Source organism: Cyprinus carpio, unplaced genomic scaffold (genome assembly GCF_018340385.1).
Source record: "Cyprinus carpio isolate SPL01 unplaced genomic scaffold, ASM1834038v1 S000006479, whole genome shotgun sequence".
Lineage (NCBI taxonomy): Eukaryota > Metazoa > Chordata > Actinopteri > Cypriniformes > Cyprinidae > Cyprinus > Cyprinus carpio.
Window position 1 is genome coordinate 963,263 of NW_024879154.1, and position 15,131 is coordinate 978,393.

Consider the following 15,131-nt stretch of genomic DNA (forward strand, 5'->3'; position numbering starts at 1 on the left):
AGTGGGAGTTAAAACAAGCATTTACAGACTAAACAGTTATTATAAGTATGTAAAGATTTACACACAGACGGATCCCAGAACCAACAGTAATTGGCGTGGCGTCCGGAACATACATTTTACTGCAGAATTCTCCACAAGACGTCTCTTATCGGTTATCCTGTATATACAGTAAGAACACTAGTGGCAGCCATTATTGCAACAGCACGTGGGTTATGGTGATATGGTGGTACTAAGTGGCACAGCGACTTTTTAGTCGGTCCATTAAAACGTATTCAGTCAGTGACATCGGTCATAGAAGCGCATGAAGCTCTACTAATAGAACTTTTTTCTCAGTTTAATTTAGACTTACATCGGGGGTGGCATCGATGTACAGTTTTGCTGGTGCCAGCACATGATGGGTGTTAAAGGGGAACGAGAAAAGTCATACAAACGCTTTAAAAGAGGCGCTGCTAAAGGCAATAATAGTTTCAATTCCACTAGGGAAAAGGGCGAAGGTAAAAAGCAGTGGTTAAGAAGAAAAAAGGACTTGAATATGGCAGAAATGGCGGGAGGAAGACAGGAAAGGTAGGAGATATAAAATACAAAAAAATTGACAGTATAAAGAATAACATGGAAAAGACCAGGAGAGAGGAAATTGTAATGAAAAGATTGAGAGGGATCACACAGGGCTGAATGGCACATTATTTTTAATGGGGAAGAAAGGAAAGGAAAAAAAATAGTGAGAGAATGTGAAAACTGTGGGGTTAAAGAAAATGTTGAAACATGAAATATTTTACTGTACATTGAATGAGGTGGAAAGACGGGGTAATTTGAAGATAAGGTTCAGGAGACAGGGCGGGAGTGGAATCTGGTAGGGATACTGGGATTAGAAGGAGAGGGAGAAGGGAAATAGAATCACCAGGAAGGTAGCACTATTTAAATTTTTTAAAAGACTCAGGGTTGTGGAATAGAATCTAAAATTGTAAAAATGACCTGAGTATACATACTCAATACACGGTAGGTGGCGGTATGCACCTTAACGTTGGTTGCAGTCCGCCATTAAATAAGAGAAGAAGAAGACGAAGCAGACGAAGCAGAAGAAGAAGAAGAAGAAAGAAAGAAAGAAAGAAAGAAAGAGAAAGAAAGAAAGAAAGAAAGGAAAAGAAAGAAAGAAAGAAAGAAAAGAACATTCGGAATTCTGCTGTCAGTGTCCACAAGATTAATCTCGTACGACTTTGATTGGTGCTGAATAAGGTATGGCCCGTCTATTTTAGAAAACTCTATGTATGTTTGACTTTGGCTGCGGCTGTATTTAACCGATCGACAAGAGGAGCTTTTCGGACACATTCGACCGACAACTAGCTTCCGGCTCTTACACAGCGTTTACATGCATTACCATAGATGAAGATTTATTGCATATAAGATGTTTTTTCTTTCTTTCTTTCCTTTTTTTTTTTACACAAACGTTTCAAGGAGTTGTTTTCTTCAACCTGAGCAAACGCATTCTTTATGCCAGACCTGTACAGCATTCACACACACAAAAAAAGTGTGTAATATTTAAGTTTAGTGTGCTATGTATATTTGATTTGACCCTTGATGTAAATAAATGATGCACATTTAAGATTACCTGACAAAACATTTTTTTACAGTGCTGTTACTTACCAAAAAATTCTATTTAAAAATCATTTAAAAACAATCTCATGCAGTGGAGTTCAATTCTTTATAAAAATATAATACAATATGATATAATATAATATAATATAATATAGCTTATTTGAAAAAAAATGAAGCATTTATTGCTCATGAATTCCCTTTTTAAGGTCAATAATTTTTTAGACTAATTAGATAATATAAATAATTAGACTACATTAGATAATATAATGCAATGTTTTATATAAATATAGACTAATCTTCTTTTAAAAAAAAAAAAAAAACCTTTTTACAGTTATATAAACATATAGGGTACAACGGGGGTAAAGGTTAAAGTTGGAGGATGTAAATATGGAAAATATGGACTTGCTTAAAAGAACATTAATTTGTGTTTTTGGTGTAATGCAATGTGTTTATGGCGGTTTAATGTTCAAAAACAACATTATATTCCACATACTGTATAGGGCTGGTCTGAATACCGTTTTTTGCACTTCGAAGATTCGGTAGTAACCCAACACCGAATATTTGAAGCTTTGGAGGGAGGGGCTGGAACATATTCTTCTCTCTAACACCGTGTCTACACCGGACGCGAGCAGCGGGAAAATACAATAGAACTGGCTGACAAATGACGTACTGACACAAATTTCAAATGATTTTCAATGGTCGCTTTGTCGCGTCCCGTGTAGAACTTTCATACAGTCTATGGTGTAGACAGACATTTACATTACATTTACATTTAGTCATTTAGCAGACGCTTTTATCTAAAGCGACCTTACAAATGAGGACAGTGGAAGCAATCAAAAATCAACAAAAGAGCAATGATATACAAGTGCTATATTAAGTCTCATCTTAGCTTAACGTGTACACGTAGCAAGGGCTGTTGAAATAATATAATAAAGAAAAAGAAGCGTGCAGCGCGTTTTGCAACACTACAACTGTCGCATATTGTGTAGACACGTTGTAATAAAGGGAGGAATCTTGGTGTGTGTCTGGTCCGTCTGTCTGTTTTGATTTGTATTAGTCGAGAACGTTCATCCAATCACTTCATGGTGGTGTGTGTGTTGCTGCAGACCCCAAGGGAGCAGTGTCGCCTTTTGGGCAAAAAGGAACCACGTGACATGTTTAGAATGAATAACCTTTTATATATACGGGCAGTTGATGCTTTAATCTGATTGGCTGACCGAACGTTTCTGAGTTTGTGCCAGTAGTGTTTCCTGGGGAAATCCCTTTAAAGTATATCATCTGATTCAATGTTTTTGAGGTGTGGTTAACTGTAGTATAAGCGGGAATAATTGACTCCAGGGTCATTGAATTAAGCCCCTTTACACACTGCACGTTGGGACACCGAAAATTGCCGGAACAGTTGCCAGGTGGTCGCCTTCTGTGTGGATGCAAGCACGTCCCACGGGTTAATCCATGGGTTTGGGGACCTTGGTAAAATTGCCGGGTTCAGTCCCGGAACCGAGCTCTGTGTGAACAAAAGCCAGAACTTATGCCTGTAAAAGGGTGTGTCGTAGTGATGACTCACGTTAGTCAACGCCGACTCTTTTACGCGGCGTGTTTTGAAGGGCAGATCAGTGTTCGCGATTGAATCTGAAAACAATTATGTGCAAACTGTAACGAAGCAGAGAATCAGTTTAGTTCCTCACTTTCCATGCTGAAGCGGAGATCGGTTTGCCCAGCTTAAGTGAAAGTTAATATGCCCTAGCCTTTTCGAGTCGTACATTACACATCACACCCTGATATCACGTGGTCTTCAGGTGTCCATTCCACGTGTACTTCCACCTTTCATGGTTGTTGTTGTGAAGCGCGTACGCGCACTTATTCCGGGTTAATCATGGCAGCGTGAAAGAGGTCAAAATCTAAAGCGACCCAACTGGGACCAATTGCCAGGAACACATTACCCCCATGTATTTTCCCGGTAAATCGCAGTGTGAAAGCGGCTTTATTAGAAGAATACTCCCGCTTCACGCGTCCCGTGGCCACATCACCACTCGGGTGGTGTTCATTATTTTTCTAATAATTCAACGGCCCGTCATACACTTATTCCTTACATAAATTCAAGAACAGCGTGAGCCAGAAGTGTTAAGAGCACTACTTTTTAATGTAGACAAATTCAGTATAAGGCTGGGTTACTCTATTACCATAGGGCGTACTACTACTGACAGAAACTCAGTTACAGGTGCTTTTGATGTGCTGTTGATGGTAAGGCCAGTTTAAAGACTCAATTTACAAGTGGCACCCACACAGTTGAGGTTTTTGGCATTTTTGTCTTCTCTTCAGAATGAACTGAATCATGTACGTTTAAACTAATGGGCTATTTCATATTCAGAGGGCAAATGGGAACCGTTCGGCAGGGGATGCCAGGTGTTTGAAAAAAATTTTAATAAAGAAAATATAGAATATTCAAATTTCGTCAAATAAATAACAAATATTTTGGTCCAGCCATAATACTGTACTTCTATCGTTCCTTTTGACACACGATGGCATTTGTGCATCCAGGGGGAGATTAAATGCGGATTATAATGACTCTTTTTACGGAGATAATATCTTTTTGCGTATTGCGTAGCGGCTCCATAAACATCAAAAACCATGTCTGCATTTGTGATCGGAGAAAGAAGTGACAAACAACAAGGCATACTCTACATGCTCAAAACTCAGTTTGAAAAAGTGCCAATTCTTTAATAATGAAAAATTAAATAGACTGTGATCATACGTGCAGAATGTCCTTGCAAAGTTGGAATTGACCCACTTATGAGAACACGTTGTGCACGCCGGCATAGGCTACTCTCCTAGGTTTAGGAACAGATCTCCAGTCTTAACTTTCTAAGAAATATCTCTTGGGTTTGAGACTAGTCTTTGTCACGTTAGGGGCTATATCTATGCCCAAAACAGTTGTAACACTCCAAAAGGAGGGAAAGGAGAGAAAGGGGGGGAAAAAGGGGGGGGGGGGGAAAAACTTGATTGTGAAATTGTATCATTTACATATCACCCCGCCTTTTAAGAAAACAAGGAGCCATTTTTCACTGCGCTCTAAAAATGGTTTGTGTTATTAAATTGCAGAAAGAAAAAAAATATATACGTTGTTATTTGACTCATTAATGAGAGAAACAGATTTTGTGTGAAAATAAAACATCAAGTTGTTTTATTTGTTTTTAAAGAATCTTATAAAGTTTATTAGGTGTGACTAACGGTGGCCTTTTACCACACTATATGGGGTCACTGTTACACTTACAGTAGGCCCCTCAAGAGGCAGGTGTAACCAAACACAAAACCCACTTATAATTTCTGACACAACTCTCCAAAAAAAGTAAGTTATTATGCGATAAGAATGGGTTTGCCTATCAAGTCAGGGATTTGGCCCGCAGACAGTTGATGAGAGCTTCATGCCCAGTCGAATGGGCAGAGGGTTCCTGGAAAAAAGAAAGAAGGGCCACACACTGCCCAAATACTGATCTTTTGCATAATGTCATGTAATTTGTCCTGTCGAAAAAAGCCTTTGATAAAAAAAAAACAACATATGAACGTGCTTGTAATTATATTCCAGTACATCACAGAAACAACTGGATAACAAAGATCTAAAAGCAGTTTCGCTAGCAAAACTTTGTTTGAACAACTAATATTTATGTAATTCTCAAAAACTTTTGGGAACACGATCTGTACACTGATTATATAACAACTATACTTTTTCTAGTACAACATAGTTATTTTTCTAAATTGAAAAAATTGTTAGATGAATAATTTCCTGTTAAAAAGTGTGGAAAATGATTTTTAAAAAACAGCTTTAAATAGGCCTAGTCCTTATCCTTGTGGCTCTCTCTAGTGGACCACCATCAATCTCTAGGGGTTGCTTGACTGAGGACACTCTTATCCCACCCAAGCCAGAGACTATAAATAATATTAGTATATAATATATATTTATAGACTATAGTATGTGTATATATAGATATATAGATATCGATATATATATATATATATATATTATATAGTTGTGTATGGGTTGATATATATCTATATCGTATAGTCTATTATATATATTTTATAAAATCTTCATTCATGATATTAGGTAAGGGATAAAAAAAATTGTTTCTTTTATTCAACTGCAAAACACAAAATGCACAAAAAGGTAGGTGCATTTTTGAAATCACAATTGTAGTTTAGTGTTTGTAGATGCACTGTTATTTCAGAAGGAAAACCGACTGTATTCTAGAAAATTTGCGATTTTATTTTCATTTCAATTTGCCATGTAGTGCCTTGATTAAGGCCAGCTGTTTGGGAGCTCAGCGCTGCATCCCTTTGCCGACGTTTACCAGAGAGACCTGGATCGCTCCGCCTTTTACACGGCCTACTGCTGGCCGAAGATGAATTCGCATATAACAAAATCATCAACTGATTATATATTTTATGTATACTTGTGCCTAATAAAGTTCAATTATTTTACATAAATGTAAAATGATAAAAAATTTAACTTTCATGTATATTAGATTTCATGCCACACCATACTGAAAATATTTCAGGTCTTTTATTGTTTTTAATCCTGATGACTTGGCCATGACAGCTCATGGGAAAACCCCAAAATTCGATCTCATTAAAACAATTAGCATATCATGAAAAGGTTCTCTAAACGACGCTATTAACCTAATCAGCGTTCGGAAATCAAACTCATTAACTCTCTCGAAAAAACATGGGCAAAAAGAATTCATGAGGCTTTTTATTTTTTTTTAAAAACTCCAAGCCCTGGTTCATTACTCAAAAACCGCACTATTGGGGTAAAGTAATTAAGGGACGGCGACGGACTGCTGTCAGATGAAGGCCATGCATGGCCACCCTCAAGCGAGCGAGGGAGGTGACGAGGGTTGGGTAAGACACAGAAAGAAATTTCTGAACGCAAGACTAGGCTTGTTCCAGGGAGGGCTGTATCAAAGGAACCTCAGTGGGAAGTCTTCTTGTGGGGAACGGAAAAGTGTGGCAAAAAAACGCTCTGCACAACTGAGAGAAGAGGTGGACCGGACCCCTGAGAAAGATTGTTGTTTTTGAGAAGAGAAGAGACTGGATTATCCAGACCTTTGGGGGACCTGCGGAAGCATGGGACTGAGTCTGGGAGTAGAAAGAAGCTAGTAGATAGAAGAAGAGTTAGATAGTAAGTAGAAAGTATGTAGACACGATAGAAGAAACATCCAGAGCACCAGCCACAGGCGTGTGCTTTTTTGAACCAGAAACACAGCTGGCAGAGAAGCGCCTGACCTGGGCTACAGAGACGCAGCGAACTGACTGTTGCTCAGTGGTCAAAAGTACTTTTTTCGGCCATGAAAGCAAAGTTGAACATGTCATTCGGAAAATCAAGGTGCCAGAGTCTGGAGGAAGACTGGGGAGAAGGAAATGCCAACATGCCTGAAGTCCAGTGTCAAGTACCCACAGTCAGTGATGGTCTGGGGTGCCATGTCAGCTGCTGGTGTTTGTCCACTGTGTTTTGAATCAAGGGCAGGGTCAATGCAGCTAGCTATCAGGATTTGGGATTTTGGAGCACTTCATGCTTCCATCTGCTGAAAAGCTTTATGGATCTGCCATGAAGATTTTGTTTTTCAGCCACGTCCCTGGCACCTGCTCACAGTGCCAAAACCACTGGTTAAATGGCTGGTTTACTGCCAAAACCCAATAGGTATGGTTTAGTATGGTATACTGGCTCAATTGGCCTGCCAACTCTCCTTGACCTTCATCCCATAGAGAATCAGTGGGATATTGTGAAGGGAGGAAAGTTGAGAGACCCACGACCCAACACTCCTGGATGAGCTCTAAGGCCGCGATCGAAAGCTCATTGGCCTCCTAAACACCTCAGCAGTGACCGGCTGATTGCTCCTGCCACGCCGCAGAAGCAGGCAGTTCTGCAAAAGGATTTCACGACCAAGTATTGAGTGCATAACTGAACATAATTATTTGATGGTTGACGTTTTTTTTTTTTTTTTTTTTGGTATTTAAAAACACTTTTCTTTTATGGTCGGCTGAAATGGAATATGCAATTTTGAGATAGGAATTTTGGCGGTTTTCATGAGCCTGTATGCCAAAATCATCAGTATTAAAACAAATAAAAGACCGTTTGAAATATTTTCAAGGTTGGTGTTTTTGCTACATGTATGTGATGACTCTTAAATAGTATGAAATGTTTAATTTATATCATTACATTACTGGAAAAATAAAATTTGAACGTTTCACAATATGCTAATTTTTGTTCGTTAAAGGACCGTAGGGGGCGGGTGGGGGGGGGGGTTTAGTTGTTTGTGTTTTTTTTTTTGGATGTTTTGAGGGCTCTCGTTCTGTTTTGTTTTGTGTCTGGCTGTGCGAACGAACACTTGAAAATGCAACCACTTTCACAAAAATTAAAAGTTATCATTTTTACATAAAGGCATTGTATTTAGTTCATTGGTTTTCCTAGAAATTATTATTATTTAGTAGAATGTATGTGATACGTTATACTGTTGAAAAAATTAATAAAACTTTATTTTTTAAAGAAATAAAATCACCTTTATTTAACAAAAATAAAAAATGTTTAAATTTCATTAATTAAAAGGACAAATAAATTTTTGCTCTTTGCTCTCACATATAGGAAAAACTGAATTAGTTTTGTTAATTAAGATATAATAACGACACTCTTTCTTGTCTAGCATATTTCTTTAAAAAAAAAAAAAAAAAAAAAAAAAAAAAACCTGGCTACGTGTTCTGTATTAGACTAACTGAGACATGACAATTGTATACTGTTGTCTTCTCTTGTTGGTCTGAGATTCTATGTTCTCATTTGTAAGCGATTTGGATAAAGCGTTCTGAGTTATGCTGGGCTCACTGCTTGCCGTACATATTAGTTCTGTATTTTAATAAGTAGAGATCGATATGAGTGGCCTTTATGCCAATTTTGCGATGATGAGGGAAAATACTATATAATATTCATATATTAATGAATTGTATATTAATTTGATATTTTCAAAGCCTCTACTACATTAAGCATGTTAAAGTGGTCTTATTTTTATCTACCGGGAAATCGTAAAAACCCCACGCCTAAGGAGAAGACTTTGCGCAAGAGCGTTCATAGGCCTGGTGTTACTGTGGCCGCCAACGGAGTGCCGGTCTTGTCCTTTTCCTTGGCAGGACCGCCTCTGTATTTATGCTACTAAATTAGTTTTCTAATGTTGAAGCACTGCCCCAGTCACGTCTTGTCTCCATGGGCAACATGCACGCTTTGTGTGCGATTGCAAGTTCCGCAGGTAGCAGAGAGTGCAAGTGGGGCCGATGGGCATAAGTAGCTTATTTTAGTTTCTTTTTTTCGTATCTTCGCCACCGTTATCTCTGGGTATACGTGTTTTAAAATGGTGGGAATGCAAGGGGCTTGACCACAAGTAATAAAAAATACAAGACTATGCGCAAGTGATCGTCCACCAGGCGGAATGGCAAGTAGTAGCTGACGATGTGGCTAGTCTGATAATGCGAGTCCTGCGAGTTCAGTTGCAAGCTCATCGGCGTGCCGCGCTTGCACACTCAGACCCCTCCTTGGTGTCGACTCCCGTGGAAAAAGGTAGTCTAGAGCCCTCGCAAATATTTTCTACAGATTTCGAGTGTAAAGTAATAGATAGAGTAATTTCCACTATCAATAATGAGGCTTCCATTGTGAGACTTCCGGAGCACGATAGTGAATCCTGAGCTGGTACTTGCCTTAGGTATAATACTCACACACATCAGCTGTCCTCTACACTAAAGAAAAACAATATAAGATTACTATATTCGTCTATGACCTGCACATCTAACTCTGACAAACCGAAGACAATCAGTCGAAAAGATTCTTGATTACTTCAGAGCTCAGGTTTGTTTTTTTCTGGTTTTGTTCATCGCCAGATGAGCTCTAAATACAGCAGCAGGTGATTCTTGTACACTCCGTCGAATCTCTTCTGAATGATAAAGGCCTATACTAAGTTAGATTAATACTCTGACATAACCTGCTTTATACGGACTAGGCCTGCTGGTGAAAACGTGTTTTTGATACACTCGGTCCTACGTCCCATATATCTGACGCCATTGTCAGTCGTTCGAGTCAAAATGTCACAGCTCTATGAAAATAGATGCCTGTAGGCTCATAGTAGTCGGCAGGTTGTCAAGTGTGTTGTTATGCTAGCTGAAGGCGCTTAGGATCCACCGTTGGAGGGAGACCGTGGTGTAGCGAGTCCAGCCCTGGCCCAATAATGCGAAAAACTTGTACGGCCCCCCCAAACGTGATGGGCTCCAAGTCGGGTTAACTTAACTTAGGCCCCTATTGTTGATTTTTTTTGTAAATAACGTTACGTGGAATCGTGACTATTTCACAAGCTGTTTTTTTAGCCGGTCTACGGCTAATGCTTGGAAATGATGTTTAAAAAGTTTCAAGTCCAATTCATTATTTGTAGCATGCAAGCCCCCTATCCCAATAATCACAGCTTGAGTCTCAAGCCCTCTGTCCAGTTGTCTGATAAAATACAAAAGGTAACGTCTTTTTTTTTACGCTCTGTAATTGTGTAGCTGAGTCTCCTTGGTTCAGTAGCCTGCATATGAATCACTGATAGGTTTCTTATTGTATAAGTCGCGTCCGCATGAAGTAAACATGAATCTTCAAATGAATTTTGAAATAAATGTTGAAAAAGTCTAATCTAAAAAAAGAATGCCCCCATGAATCAAATTAGTCAAGCGTGTCACACAAAAAAAACAAACAATTTCAAGGAATGATGGACTTTGCAACATACCGTATTTTTTTTTCTTTTTTTGATCTTTTTTAACTATCACAATATAATAATTTCATTATCGTAATTTTCGACTTGAATTCGTAAAATAATTTATATGACGTTTACGATTAGTTATTTCCGGTATTTTTGCAAGTGTGCACACCACAATCAAGGCCCCCTCCCGTGGGGCCTGCTTATAGGCTACTGACCTCAAACACAATTTTGGCACAGCCGGCCCAAAAAACAAACAACAACAGTCTTTACAAACAAACCAAAAAATGTAACTAAGACATAAACGCTAGTTCGTTTTGCTTGTTCAGTAACCCCAAAGGTGTATCTAATTCGAGTGTATGGATTAAAACGGTTACTTTTAATGAATATGTTTTTGTGGTTGTTTTTAAATAGTAAGCTAGCCTTTAACCAGAAATTCTATAGCATGATTTCACAGTCAGATCAACCAGAAGAAGCTCTTTGGAGTGGTTGCACCTTCTCTAAATAGTAAGGCGAGAGGAAGAGCTCAAATTGGAAGTTTTTCAAGGAATTCTACCGAGAGAATCTGAGATGCATCCTAAAAGGCTGGCTATATCTTGAAAACTCCATCACGAAACCGGTACGTCTTGCGATTCGTACAGTTCGTGAATTCGAATTCAACTACTAAAATGGCAACGGTGCTTGAAGTGCACACTCTGTGGAGACTTCCTATTCTGCGTGTGCCAAAACAATAAGACATGATGACAACATTGCTCGCTAGATGAATCCCGCGTACGCCTGATCGGGTTTGCAGGGTATCACCGACGATGTGAAATTTTCCAATACCCTAACCTCACGCGAGGTCGCTGGTCATTAAGCGGATAAAAGGATTTATGATACCTCCGGCTGCCTAGCAGCGGGGACACATCAGAGACCCGACAACAGTAGTAGAGTGGATAACTCAACACTGGCGGACAAAGGGTAGTACACATGCCAGAACATCTCCTTCTGAAGCAAGCTAATACCAGTGAAGATCTGATTTAGTCTTGTTTAACACAAAGAAATTCTGAAGGTCTACTGAGCCGCTTGCGGATCGCCTGTCTTTGAAAGCTGGTGAAACGCATCCACATAACCTTCCACTATTATTGCTTTGTTATCATAACTTGCACTACCTAGTGCTGTTTCCCATTGGTCAGCCCCCTTTTTCGATTATACGCCCACCTGTTTGTTTACCTGGAAATTAAACGTATATTGGTGTTTATTCCGTATTAATTGAACTTTTATATAAATTTAATTATTCCCATTTGTTTTTTTAAATTCGTTATTGTGTGTTTTTTGTACTATTTTGTAAACAAACTGAAAGACATAGTCCCGGGGATTGTTACGGGGGTTTTGAGAAATTGTTGGTTGCACTATTTTTACACACTTTGTCCAATGAGACCAATAGGTGTTGCAAAAACTTAGACTATCCTACTTTGTGTTGATAGCATTTTTCCACATACAATATATTTTATTTTACATGCTAAGAGTATGTCAATTGACGGATTCATGATGAACTACTTTATCGGTTACTTTAACATGTCGTGTTTGGCTTTCATTAGGATTTTATTTGCAGTGGCACTGTTTTTGTGGTCATTTTGGTATTCCCAACCTGAAGACATGGTTGGACCAATTGTTACTCTACTTTCTTTTGCTGTTTGCACAAATTTTGCCACTGTTTTTTTTGCACCATGAGAAAGTATAATAAATACAAATCTCGTGCTTTATATACATTTTAAACTTTGTAATTGATTTCAATTATTTAATGTGTAATTGTTTTTGTTATGTGAATGTTTTTCAGCACAGTTACTGGAACACAACTTAAACATAACATAATCTGCTATTTTACAGAAAGAAAATTATTTCTGCAAAGGCTGGTGTTTTGGAGATCGATCATCATTGATACCATTATCGCAATAAATCCCAGGAAATATTGTAGGAATTTTTTTTTTTTTTTTCTTAACAGCTAGGCTTAACAGCTATTTTTGAAGGTTTTTGGGACGTATATCCTAATGACACTGATGAAATTAGTTATATTCAGAAGTGGATCTATGACTTTCTGGAAGCACCCTCTTTTAAGTAGCTTTAAATGGTATAGGGTCTAACATACATGTTGCTGGTTTAGTTTTATGTCATAATTTATAAAAAAAAATAAAAATTCTGTCCTGTAGCAGAGAATGAGTGGAATTGTTCCTCAGGGAATTTATAGCGCACTGTCTGATGTGATACTGTAGCTGACAGACAGCTGCATGGTTATAATTTTATCTCTAATAGTATCGATCTTGGAATTAAAGTTTCAAAAAAGTCCAAAAAGAAGAGAGTCGATAGTTTTTCTATTACACCAAGAACTTTTTCTGAGCTATTGGATTTGCTGAGGAATTGAGACACATCAGAAGGATTATTTACAAGTAGTCTTTTGTTGTAGAAGCTATAGGTTCTACCATATTTGTAACAAGGATTTGAGTTTGCAGCTTTAGCTATATGGAGTATACATTAGACTGGATAATGATATATCATTGCTCTGCTGCTGAATTTCAATGCCATTGACATAATTTTCCATGTGATAGTATTAAATCTAAAGTATGATTATGACAACGAGTTTAGGTCCTCACGTGTTGTCTAACCCCAATAGAATTTTAGAATAATAGAATAAATGCTAATCCCAATATATCTTTCATTACCTACATGGATATTAAAATCAACAACAATTAAAGGGGGTCGTATGATGTGATTTCAATTTTTTCCCCCCTTTCTCTTTGGAATGTTACAAAAGCTCTTGGTGCATAAAAGAAGATCTGTAAAGTTGCAAAGACTAAAGTCTAAAATCCAAAGAGATATTCTTTATAAAAGGTTAAGACTTGTCCACGCCCCTCCTAAAATGCTTCGTTCAAACAACCCCCCACATGTCTACATCACGATGTGGGAAGATTTGCATAACACACCGCCCAAATGTTCATGCAAAGAACAAGGCATAACTTTTATATTCTCGCTGTTGCCACCTGTGTGCCATGTTTTGTGGAGACGCTGTGTTTTCGTTGTGAAAGCGAAATTACTTTTTTTGCCTTCCAAAAGAGGACAAAATTAGAAATCAGTGGTTTAGTTGTATTTACAACACTGTTGTATTCAACCCAAATATTCAGATGTGTGCAGTGCATTTTCGGGCTGTGCAATTAATTGCATTCGATTGTCATATGTCATCTCGTCAGTAAAGGCGGTCCCGTGATTAGTAGTAAAACACCTGCTTTTAGATTTAGACTTTCACTACACAGGTTCGTAGTTCACTGACAAGCTAGGCAATATCGCGTTCGAAATCACATGCGATTCATCTGCAATTATGAACGCGATATTGCCTAATTGACAGTTGACAATGTTTAGTGTTCCTGTGGCTCAGTGGTAGAGCATTGCTTTAGCAGTGCAAAAGGTCATGGGTTTCGATTCTCAGGGAACACACATACTGTTAAAAATAATGTATAGCCTGAATTCACTGTAAGTCGCTTTGGATAACAAGCGTCTGCTAAATGCATAAATGTAAATGACAATGACAATCGATGCGATTAATTGCACAGCCCTAGCGCATGTTTATGGAGGACAAGGACTGTTTTCCTGTGAGAGTAGCCTACAATGCCGGTGTCTGTTTCTATAAAGTGGGGCATTTACAACTTTGTCAAGGACAGTCTGACGCTTTTTGACTCACAGTCTGTAAATTGTTTACATATTTAAATAATTTTGAGTTTTAAGCAATTTTGAAAATCATTAGTGCTAACATGAATAACAATCTTACTGAATTTACGTTTAGCATTAGCCAGCACTTTTAAATTTGCCAAGATGTCAGGCACTCTCACTCCCGATAAAACGTTGGACTATGGTGGCTGGTGTCTCTATTTTCAGATTCAAAGAGAAAACAAATCGCAAATCAATCAGCAGCATGGCAGACAGGAACCGGAAGTTAGAGCAGGCTCAGTTGGGGGGCCTTCACCTCTCAAGAAGAACAGTAAAGATACTGTATGTGAACAAACTGCAAGTTTTGGGCACTTGTAACATCTACATACAGCTAGGTGGTAAGCTGAATTTGGACTTTAAATATCAGTATTAGTACATAGTAAAAAGTGTTGTTTTGCCCTTGAGTTGGGTCTTTCTAAGGGTGTGACGTCACATGAAAACTATTAATTATGCTTGCATCCATTCTAACCCACTAATTTTATTTTTATTGTCTTGGCAGTTTTTATGAATTAACGTTCCACAAGCACACTGGATTTGAGTTTGATACACACATGTTCAAAATATGACTTGCTCAGAGGAAGCAGAGGCACAATTTGCAGAGATAGAGCTGCTATTAAGTATGTTTCCGAGTGAAGAAGAGTTACAAGTGGATGAGCTTTCCCATGCTGAGCTCAGGGCTTATGTGGAGGGCTCCGCTCATACTCCTCCCAGCATCAGACCCCAATTCAACATCAAGCTGAAGGTGGAGAACCCTGCAGTAAGTATGTGAAATACATTAAAATACATTAAAACATTGTGTTCCTCATCATTTAACTTTTTTTTTTTTTTTGTCCATCTCTAATTTTTTTTTTTTTTTTTTTTTTTTAATTCCTGATAGGTGAGCATTACATTGCTGTGCACTTACCCAACTGACTACCCAAAAGTGTTGCCAGATATTGCTGTCAGGTATTTAAATAACTTGAATTTGCAATTAATGCTAATGGACTTTTTCAGAAACTCTTGTGATTTGTTTACTCATTGACATTTTGACATTGACTT

The 15,131-nt window shown here is 38.2% G+C and overlaps 1 protein-coding gene across 1 annotated transcript in view; it reads left to right on the top strand.

Annotated features, from left to right (window-relative positions):
* Positions 1-1,061: 1,061 nt before the first annotated feature.
* The window catches only part of rwdd2b (RWD domain containing 2B), a 39,310-nt gene continuing 25,240 nt past the window's right edge, over positions 1,062-15,131 (top strand). The window contains exons 1-3 of the mRNA XM_042754206.1: positions 1,062-1,233; positions 14,595-14,850; positions 14,971-15,038. Of these exons, the coding sequence (XP_042610140.1) occupies positions 14,656-14,850; positions 14,971-15,038 (263 nt within the window). The 5' untranslated portion in view covers positions 1,062-1,233; positions 14,595-14,655. The remainder of the gene's footprint in view (positions 1,234-14,594; positions 14,851-14,970; positions 15,039-15,131) is intronic.